Genomic DNA, 11,402 nt, shown 5'->3' with positions numbered 1-11,402 from the left:
GAACGCGCGCGGAGCGCGCGAAAAAAATTGGGGATATTTTCCGGGCAATTCATTACAGCTCCCTAAATCAAATTGGGCTCCTACGCCTATGGTAGTAAACATATAAAACTTCCCGAAATATTTCAATCGACGTGGGTTTCGCTTTGTAAACTCTTTTTTATTTAGAATTTTTTTGTAGAAAAAGGGCACATTTTTAACCTGAGGAAAAAAGTGGGGGGGGCACGTGCCCCCTGTGCCCCCCCGGTTCCGCCGCCCTTGGTTCAGTGTCCCTGAAATGAAGGTTGTGAAAACAGAGGGATAACATAACAGAAAATTAGGCAGTCACTCCATCAGTTTGCATAATTAGCTATAAATCTTTATTCATAAAATAAACTAGACTTGAGAAAAGACTTGTAAAATGGTTTATCTTTGATCAATTTTAATGAGAGTTGCAGCTACTTTCATGATTTCTAATGCCAAATATAGTGATTAGGACAATATTGTCCATAGGTGTCCATAGACCTTTTAATAATGAGGCGTGTCGTACAGAAGGAACAGGAGTCAAGGGTGAGAAGAGGTCTGTATGTCTCTGTTACGGAAACAACATGTAAATAATTTGTATCTGGCAGAAAGAGTTTCCAAGGGTGTTAACCCATAAAAGAAAAGATGGACGAGGTTTCGAATGGTATTTTGAATAATAATATTTCTATATTCTACAAATAATAAGGATAATAATGGGGGAATGGTACAAATAAGTGAATAACAAAGATAGTTAACTTAAGGTGCTAGATAGAAAGAAATTACTTATCTATTAAGACTGGGTCTGAAGTTGATGAACTCGATGGTGTAGTAGAGCTGGGCCTTTGCAACGATTCGATAAAGAGTGCTTCATCAAAAGGCGCGTCGCGGAATTCATAAATGATTAAAAGTTCATCCAAGGACAGTTGTACTAGTTGTAAAGGGATCCGCTTCAATTCACTGGATGGAAGTCAAATATGGTATGGAAAAGGGAAAGTTCATTTCGTAGTAGAAGTGAAGATAATTAGATAAATGGAAAGTTGCTAAAGACTTGAAGATCCTTCAGTCAAAACAGAATGTAGTAATGATAGGAATAAAACAGGTAACGCATTGTTACGGCAAGACAACAAAGAACCGTGCTATTGGAACGGGGTGAGAGGCGATGATTCCCCAACAACGGTGTATAAACCTCTGACTGGTGTCAGGACGCGGTACTAGCGTGGACTGTTACGAGGGCGATGACGTAGAGATGTCATCAGTAAATGCAGTTGTGAATATGCAAGAGGGTAAAACATGCCCATAACAGTCTCTATGCCACAATTAGCAGAAAGAATCTCTATAAACTGAGTGTTCAAATCATTAATTTATGTTCTTGAGAGAGATTACAAAAAAAAATGAAACGAGAGACAAAATCACTGGCATAAACTTTAATCTCTTGTTTGACCAACTGTGTAGTAGCATCTTAGGACAATCAAAATTAATAAATGATAAATCTTTCTCATAGCTTGATTAGAAGAATTCTTAAGTGGAAGAGAGTTAAAGCAAACCTTGTACTTTCTGTGCATTTAGTATAATAGTTCTTTGACAATTACAGATCACTGTGGATGACTTTTATATCTAGATAGAGGACAAAGCATAGCCTTACATAGCACAGTATGATACATACAGTAGCTGCACACTGTTAACAACCATTAACTGACTTCGCAACATGATGGCAAGAATTAGGAAAAGTCGCTACAGATCAACAGTACAAAAAATGTAATAAATTTCCACAGAGATATGATAGCATCTGCTAACTGTCAGATTTTCATAGGAGAGCAAAGTTTATATTCTCATTTCGGAAGTTTAAAAGTCACGTATGATCGTTGCATTATAATATTCTGTCCAATAATGAATGTACTAAATCATCTATGATGTCACAGCACTTTTGTAATTAATACAGGCTGGCTTAACTGTCCTACATAGGATGCACAATATAAACATCCATATGTGTAACCTTTAAATTAAGCCTCTGGCAAAAAAACAAAAAAGGGATTTCTCCCTTCATTAGGTGATATCGTTCAAAACCACCTCCGAGGGTAAAATATCAAGTTCCTCACAGAGTTTATAAAGACAGATACCGTATCAATAACATGACATTTAAAACCAATGTGTATCTAAAGTTCATGGATAGCAAAGAATTTCATAGCAACTTGGGCAGAAGCTGTAGTCAACAAGACATACATTAAGTAAAGCTTTCGGAAGATTCACAAAACGATGCAATAAAACTGTTATTACTCATAAATTATTCATTCTGCACTTGGGGACTTATTTTAAAGCAGATGGGTTTAATATGCATGGTTGCTAATTTTCAGCGGTTTTTATATTAAAGTTAAATATATTATTTACATCAAAACAAGTTCTTTTTTTGTTCAATTGATGGAGGCGATATACTTGCCTAGATATTCTCACCGAATGAATATTTTAACATAAACAAGTCACCAATTATTCCATTTGATAAACAAAATTTGTTGCTAACACACTTTCAAAGGGTTTCATGTCATTCAAGAAATTGAATTAAAAATAGTTCATATTGCAAATATAAAACATGACTAGTGAAGCCACCAAACTGCCTTGCTATTAATTTCTTTAATATCAGACAGTTTCAAATATTGATGGAAGTAAGCGCATCCCCCACTAGATAAAGAAGAGAAATTAACTTTATCCCAGAGTTAGACTTTCAAGGTTTTCCAAGGATGAGTTGACCTTTCATTCTTGATGCAAACTTTTCTTTACAGTTCAATAACAAGACACAGCAGTTTTACATAGAACCGATACTGGTTTCTGAAAGAAATGCAGACTGACAAAAAGCCAGGCAAGAAAAAAAATGAAAAAGCCTTTTCCCAAACTATTGCACTCACATTTTCAGCTTCCCTATCTGTGAACTGTTCTAGTTTTTTAACTGCTGTGCAAAGAAGCTTCTTATGCTACTGATCAAAACATGGAACTGACAAAGTCAAATAATTTCTGCTGTATAAACTACTAACCTTAATTATAAATAGCCTAAGTGTAGACTCATTAGTCCAGTCACTTTAATTGATGATCCGTATTGAGAGTAAGATCAATCCTAAAAAATGTGAATTGAATTGGTATTAAAATACAACCTGAACTGCACCGTTTCAGCTTCCTTACCTGTGAACTGATCAAGTTTTTTAACTGCTGTGCAAAGAAGCTTCTTATGCTACTGATCAAAACATGGAACTGACAAAGTCAAATCATTTCTGCTGTATAAACAATGGGAGCATGGATCGGGTGGTACATAGATGAAGTCTAAACTTTGAACTAGCAAATTCTACTCATTATCAAATTAATTCCTCTCCTCATTATAATAAACCCTAACGTCTGTAATGTGTTACTTAGGAATTACATCAATATTTTACATAATATGGCACATTCTATTTAATGATCAATGAGTGGAATGCTTCTGAAATTCAAGCGGGCTTTTTCCTAGGAATTCTTCAAGAACTGCATGCACCAAAAGAAATCCACAGAAAGAAAAATTCTTCATTGTTTATATTGGACACAGAATAACAGCTAAGCTGAATGATCTCAAAAACATAAAAGGAGTTACTAGTTTCATCAATATGTTAGACTTTTGACTTGCATCGTGTTAAAAGCGTATTGAGATAATTTGCCGTAGTTAACTTCAAGCTGGTCTGACTTTTCTGTTGCTATGGTAACATCTTGAAATGTCCTGTATCCTAACTTACCATAATATATTTGGTCACAGGATATTTTATTGTCAATTCAAAACGGATATGAATGGGAAAGGGTCAATTGTACAGCAATTGACAAACTAGTATAGGATACTTTGTCAGTATTCCAAAGAGTTTAGAAATAGCGCCAACGGTGGTCGACATAAAACATCGAAATGGCCTATTTCTCTTCCTGAAGGCAGCTTTCCAAAAACATTTAATTTTTCACTTTCTTTACTATCTCTTCGGGAACCATTTAGAAACCACAGAGAAAGCTGCATCAAGAGTATGAAACATTGGGTGTATCCCTCTGAACTGCAGCAGTAGTGCTGCACCCTCTACTTGATAACCGTTCTGGTTCAGCTCGTTGGCGACTGCCATGGCGATCTCTGATTGGCTCTTTTCGTCCTCCATCTGCAGTATATGCTCCACGAGATGGGGGTAGAATACCGTCTCGACTATTCGGCAGGATAACTTACGGGAGATGATTAATTCGAGAAGTTGAGCATCGCAAAGAAGACTGGAAACCTGTAATGACAAGGAATCATTGAGAATCTACTTGTTTAGCTCAGAAAAATTAACAAAATTAAAAAATTAAATGTAGAAAAGTAAGTGAAAATTTCCGCAAGCCTGTAACCAGGATTTTCTATAGGAGTGTGCATTTACTGAAGATGTGGACCTATGTAGTGAACACCATCTTGGTGGGGGGGTGGTTGTTTTCCATAATGAATGGAACTTGAGAAGCAAAATGGTGCTATATTTAGCAACCACATCGACATATTGTGACATTTGATACAGTTAGTGGTAACGTGCCCCACACCACAAAAGACCATTCTCTACCATGAAAAATGTGGACCTTTGAAAATGTTTGTAGTGTGTGCACACACCCCCACCCCTCCACCCCCTCCCCCACCCCACTCCTGGCCCTTTCATATGGGCCTGGTGGATGTTTAAACATTTTGCTATAAAGCAGGAATATACAGCAGTTGTGAACTAAGGTTCCATCACAACTTTGGTTAGATCGAATCAAGATCAGATGCTATACTTTCAGAATGGAATTCTCGGAATTTGTTGTCTGAAGGTATCATTTTGAATTTGCATATACAAAAATTTTCTTCTCAAGTTTAATTTTTCATTCTTGCTATTAAAGACTCAATGAATTTGCATATGACAACAAACTTTGCTGCAATATTTATGCATGTCATGTGTATGACACATAGTTTAGGCATTTCAGTATAAACCTTGTGAGTAAATAAAGTTCCATGAAGAATGAAAAGAAAACTAAAACAGAAGCTAAAACAGCTTTAGGAAATTGAGAGATGGCCATGCCAACTGGAGTCTTGTAAGAAAACAAGGCAACAATATTTAAGAGACGATCCGTCACTTTCATCCCATTGCTAAGCACATCAAAATATCGTAGATAATTACGCAATTTATCTCACCTCGGTGACGTTTTTCAGATCCAGAACAATCTGTTGATAAAGTAAATCCTGGCCACAGAGCAGGATGACTTTCCATCCGGCCAGCAGTTCCTCTAAAGACGACAAAATTTGATAAATCTTCTCAACATCCTGTCGAAAGAGGCAAAAGAGGCAAGGTTTATGACATTTTACGGGCGGCTTAGGTATATGACCTTTCGGTGCTCAAGTCGATATAGAACAAATCTTGTGCCTTCAAGAGGATGAAAAGTCACTCGAGAAACCTTTCTGCAAAAACGTTCAATTTGTTTCTCACAGCGTTACAAATTATTAAGGAAATGGATTCCCAAACTTGCTTGTGTAATGAAATCAAAATGTGTCTCTGTTGTTGAAAGACAACCTACTTTTTTGTTGGCTAGTGACAATTCTCAGTAGTTTTTAGATGTCAATTTACAAGTTGCTAACATCCTGGAAGTGATGACACTGTAAGGCTAAAGGGTGAACTAAGGATAGCAATAAATCTAACGGTTAAATCCTGTTTGAAATCGGTGAACCTGACCATTAACACTTGGGCATAATGTTTTAATTGGCCAGCGAGGTAAGGCATGGCATTGAATGTCAAGCAAGTGACAACAGCAGTATACAATATAATCAGGCATGTTATTGCATGACAGCCAGGAAATGCACACAATTATAATAGTATTCATAATAAATATAGAAAAGGGAGTTTTTATATTGCGCCGTTATCTGTCGAGAAGACGCTCGTGGGGCACTGAAACAGCAGTGATGAAAGGCAAAACACACAAAGAATAACATAACAATAAAACAAACAGTCCATTTACTAGAAGTTGATGAGTTCTCAAAACAGATGAGTTTTTAGATTTGAAGGACACAAGAGGAACAGAGAGCTTGATGTAATCAGGTGTTTTGTTCCAAAGATGTTGAGGGAGGGGGAGGTGGGAGGGGAAGGGGGAGGTGGGAGGGGGCAAAGAGAAGCAAAACAGCAACTTTCCCCATGATCTGTTAGTAGGCATAATGGTGAGAAGACCTTTATTCAGAGAACGTAACTCACAAGGTGTAACGTAAGCTTGTAACCGATCTGATTGGTACACAAATATAAACAAAAATGATAAAATGGCAGTGAATTCAGTGAGAGTTACCTCTTGATTCAGATGAATATTGCACTCCTTCAGTCCAATGATTTCCAAGAATATTGCAACTTGACCTTTGAAATCTGAATCTTGGGTCATAGACTCTAGTAACATCATCCATGGATTGAAATCCACCGTCTGGTTACTAAGTTAAGAAGAAATAAATAAATTAATAAGAAATGAAAACATGGAGCCTTAAAAATCCAAATTTTCTAGAAGACTGAATACGAGCAAAGTTACAAAAAAATTAAAAAACTAAAGAAAGAACAAACATATTCATTAAGATAACTTCTTTTAGAAAATACCTTTAGAGCAGGACAAGGGTGTGGGGGTAAGTGAGGGAGGGAAGGGGTGGAGGACAGGAAAACAAGAAATGACAGGGGGTGTGCTGTAAGCAACATGTTACTGTGGTTACCCTATAGTGTGTTGTAAGCAACATGTTACTGTGGTTACCGTATAGTGTGGGTTTGAGGGACCTGCACTATTGTTCCCAAGACTTTAATTTGAAAGACTCGACCTCTTACCATACTTTAGGGGGATTTCAAAAATTCACCAATGTGCATGAAATATTTCTAACAATAATCAGTTTGATTTGGCCTGCTCTGTTCCAACCTTACCACAACAATTGTAGCTCCATATTCAGCAAGATTTATTGAATGCATGTAATAACCAGATTATGAAAAACTCCTACTCATCGCTTTGCAAACTGAAACAGCCAAAAGAGGTAGTTAACACATAAGAAGAGAAAACGATGATTTATTTATTATTTTATTCGACATTATTTTACTTTATTTCCTCCCTCAGAGGTTTCTGCATTTTTCCTCATTACTTACCGTAGACTTTGGAATCCAGGCCACTGCTGGAGAAGTTTACTAAGAGTCACAAGATGAATAAATGAATTGGCTGATGACAGTAAATCTTGAAAGAGTGAAAACCTGGACTTTTCATCTTGAATATCTGCGGCTTCCACCTGCAAAGAAAGGAAAAATGAAAGAAAAAAAGAAAACAATTAAAAAATATAAAAAATATAAAGAACAGAGATTGTTTAGACATCACAAGATATATATACAAGAAAAGATGATTTGTCAAGGAGCTATGACAAACAGCAGACTCATTAATACTCTGCAAGACAACGTTAAACATCCATTGTGAAATAGTTAAGGCCAGGAGTAACTTATCAAGTATCGCATCGCAAAATGCTATAACAAAATGGACAAATTGTTATACAGATATACAGCTGTTTTTGTTTAAACATACATATATAATGCATAGTATTTTTAAAAGAGACAAAAGTTTAGAGCCCTCAAAGCTGCTAAATTGGGATGCTTTTAAATTATTCCCTGAGAGGTAGTGATTCTTTCCTAATAGTAGAGTATTGAACTATTTATCATAGGCAAAGAGTAAGGTCACATGAAAATATGAAAGAGACTTGTGACTAGATGAACGGCTGTCAAGAATATATCAAAGTAGAGATATGGAGGGCTGTAAGTATAATCAAGGATGATTGAGCAACTACTGCAAAAGGTGCTTATCTCAGAACTTTGAAACATCATCTCAGAATGGAGACAGAATTCGTAATTTACAAACACCTTTCTTTTCCTATCTTAAATTATCTATACTATCCTTTCCTTTCCTATCCTATCCTATCCTATCCTATCCTATCTAAATTTCCTTGAACAAATGTTCACTCTGTATCTTACCTTCCTGGTCCAGCATTCTGACACTAAGGCCTGAGTCTGAGAGAGTAGTAAGCCTAATGAATCGTCACCACTCAGGTCAAAGGTCTGTAGATATAAATGAATAGTCATTAAGAAGTAGATAGTTGACTTTTCATCATTTTCAGGTCATTTTACAAAGAAAATATTGTGCCAAAAAAATTTAGGTCCAGACTTAAAGAAAAATGAAATTTTTAAACAAAATATCTACATCTTTCTGGTCTAACTGGTCACCAAAAAGTTGGGATAATTTTTGCTATACTGTACTTTCATGTCCTACTTCAAAGCAGAGTGAATAATGAATAGAACTCCAAAGACTAAGAAGGGCAACAATTTGCATTCATTTCACTTAAGAGAGTCAAATGGACATCCTCCCACTCCCCCCCCCCAAAAAAAACAAAGAGAGAGATAAAGTGTCACATCACAAGCGTATTATTTAACACAATTGCTTGACCATTTTGCTCGACATTACTTTACTTTGTATTTATTTGCAATTTTACGCCAATTTTTCTTCACTAGAGATAAAATATAAAGAACCTAACTTTATCAAAGCTGCAAGATAGCAAATCACTTCACAGATTTTATTTGGCCTCTAGAAGTCAAACTTTCAGAACACTAAAATCATCAATATGACAAAATGAAGGAGTTTTATATCCAGTGATCATTTCTCCCACAGTGCACCTCACCTGATCTAGCAACTGTATAACTGCCACTCTTGCCGAGGCTGGGACGTCCGAGTCATCACAGAATGGTTTCAAGACTCCGATCACGTGATTATGGTTCACGACCGTACCTCTGTAACAACGAGCAGAGAGAGTGTTGATCGAGCAATCAGGATATGAAAGGATCATGCCACTGAAAGGAGGCGCTTTAACACAGATATGAAAGACAAAACTATCCCACATGGCTGGTCGAATATACTCCATCTTGGTTCTATAGATATCGTTGTTGTTCTTGTTGTTGGAAGGCAGATTAATCTGATAAACAAACCCTTTGTTATGCCAAGAATGAACACAGTGAACTTCTGTGAATGTCATTACAGAAACTATTTTTCAAAAAGTTGTACTTTTCATCTATAATCTCGTTGTTTACCTAACCTTGAAACCTCACATATTTGAAAATGGTCGGACAATATTTCATTGACTTTGAATTTCAGACTTCAACGAAATGCAACTGGTGTATTTCTCTTTTTCCTTTTCTACTCTGCTTGTTAAGTATAAAGAATATAATCTTTCAGGTGGATATATGACTATTACAAATTATTTCATACATGATATTCTAGCTCTATGATTGGTCAATATTTCATAGGTAGTGCAGGTGGTATTACAAAATATCTACCTTAGAGTAATTTATCTTACCCCTTGTCTATATGTCGTTTGACACTCTCTACAACTTTCCTGAGCACGTCCATGGCAGAGTTCTGTTTGCTGCCCTCTTCAGTGGTACTGTTCCTTCTAAAACATTAAAAATAAAAGTAAAAATGTAAGTTTTTATTTCATTTGGGATGACTAGCTGCACTTAACTCATTACTGTCAATATAATCAGGCAATAATTGTATTTATAATTTCTTATAACGACAGTTCAAACCTGTGAGTGTGTTGGTCACAAGAGCAGTGTTCTATCACTGAAACAATAGCGTACAATAACAGTGCGTCAAGAGAGCTTTTATCACCCACCATTTCTGTTTTTCTGATGAGGCAGGGCTAATTTTTAATGGTCATCTGAGACAACATGCATGGTGTCATTAATACATGCTCTTTAATGTAACTGACACCGACACGAGTTTGAGATAAAAGCTAAAGGGAATATTGCCATGGCAACCTTTAAGCTGATCTGAAGATCTTACCTAATATCATCTGTAATTCTCCCTAGAGTCTCCTTGACATTCATCGAGCTGGTCCAGTTCTCGATCGAACAGACTTTGATTAACGACTGTAGCAAGTCGATCGATTCTCCTCGACACAACAGGTCGCCGATCAGTCTTTTCAACGAGTCTTCATCTCCGCAGGTCAGATCAAAGTCACTGTAGTACTGGCTTCCATGTTGCTATGGAAACATGAATAGAAATATTATGAAGTCAAAATTGCCGCAGGATATGCTAGAATGTCAAATAATGGTATCCAGCAGTTTTCAAATTTGAACCAAGATTTAACTACTACTACTACTAAACCCTTCCATATTTGACCAAACTGAGACAGTTATTTATCAACTATAATCCTCCTTGAGATCACTGAAAACATCTGTGAGTCTTACCTCCGGAAGAAACTTTCAACAATTATACCGATGATGGATATTAAGTCGAGTCCACATTGTTGAGCAACCATCATAAATAACAAAATATCGTGAGAAATACATTGATATACTGTGATAAAAATGGATGAGAAATGCTAATAATATCAAAGATAACCTGTTCATCTAGATGAGAGAAAGAAAAAAGTTACAGAGATAAATTTCACTTTTTCGAATCTGAAGAGAAATGAGGAATGACACTGAAGATGTTGAGTCATATTACCATGACGATGAAGATATCATCGCGGGCAATGACGACTGGAGCTCTGATGGCAGAGACGAAGTTGAATGACTATCAAAAATATAATAATAATAATAATAATACATAATTTTTATATAGCGCCAAACAAACTATGAAATTATTCTCGTAGCGCTTAACATAATAATAACAATTATAACATATATGCTTTGGTGAAAAGATACTGCGTTGACAGGGATGGAAAAAGCCATTTTATTTCATAAAAGTCATCAAGATATTTAATTGATCCACAAGATGAAATATTTCTGAGCATCCAAGTCTACATTTCATTAAATCATTGCATCGTTCTTTCAACAACAAAAACGTAAAAAACTTAAATGATGGATTTCTTACCCCGTCAATCTTTTTCAGTTCTAGCACTGACTCGTTGACCAAACTCTGCAGGTGTTTCTGGTAATGTTGGAATTTTCCACATATAGTTGTCATTTCAACGTCTGAAACTTCACTGACAAATTTCTGCTTGCTGCCCCCTTTCTGTCTCGTATACTTCAATGCTCTCCCGATAATATTCTGCCTGCACTCAAGTTCCAACTGAAGGGAGAGCAAAACAATGAATTGTTAGGCGTAATCGATGTATTTTTGTGTCCTATTCTCAAATGCATTCTTTCCTATTTCAAGCAGTTTGTTGTGTTATTACTATTAAACTACACCAACCACAAGTGCGTCTCCAACCAACACTGATTTTCATTTCATATAAGTAGTGCATGAATGCTAGAAATTTTTTTTTCTTTTGCATCGACTGGTGGGAATCGGTTGGTGAATGGCCAAATCTCTTGATGACATGTTTAACCCTTTCAATCAGTAAATATTCAAATGATGCTGCATATCTGCATGTATAA

The 11,402-nt window shown here is 36.2% G+C and overlaps 1 protein-coding gene across 1 annotated transcript in view; it reads right to left on the bottom strand.

The window, feature by feature from the left end:
* Positions 1 to 1,409: 1,409 nt before the first annotated feature.
* LOC139978462 (NBAS subunit of NRZ tethering complex-like) overlaps positions 1,410 to 11,402 on the bottom strand; it is a 52,042-nt gene continuing 42,049 nt past the window's right edge. The window contains exons 50-58 of the mRNA XM_071988717.1: positions 10,897 to 11,094; positions 9,862 to 10,061; positions 9,374 to 9,469; positions 8,702 to 8,810; positions 8,001 to 8,084; positions 7,134 to 7,270; positions 6,310 to 6,445; positions 5,174 to 5,302; positions 1,410 to 4,259 (exon numbers count right to left, since the gene is read on the bottom strand). Of these exons, the coding sequence (XP_071844818.1) occupies positions 3,969 to 4,259; positions 5,174 to 5,302; positions 6,310 to 6,445; positions 7,134 to 7,270; positions 8,001 to 8,084; positions 8,702 to 8,810; positions 9,374 to 9,469; positions 9,862 to 10,061; positions 10,897 to 11,094 (1,380 nt within the window). The 3' untranslated portion in view covers positions 1,410 to 3,968. The remainder of the gene's footprint in view (positions 4,260 to 5,173; positions 5,303 to 6,309; positions 6,446 to 7,133; positions 7,271 to 8,000; positions 8,085 to 8,701; positions 8,811 to 9,373; positions 9,470 to 9,861; positions 10,062 to 10,896; positions 11,095 to 11,402) is intronic.

The sequence above is a fragment of the Apostichopus japonicus genome, chromosome 13, assembly GCF_037975245.1.
Source record: "Apostichopus japonicus isolate 1M-3 chromosome 13, ASM3797524v1, whole genome shotgun sequence".
NCBI lineage: Eukaryota > Metazoa > Echinodermata > Holothuroidea > Aspidochirotida > Stichopodidae > Apostichopus > Apostichopus japonicus.
Note: the sequence above shows the minus strand (reverse complement) of the source record. Positions and strands in the feature narration are given on the sequence as shown.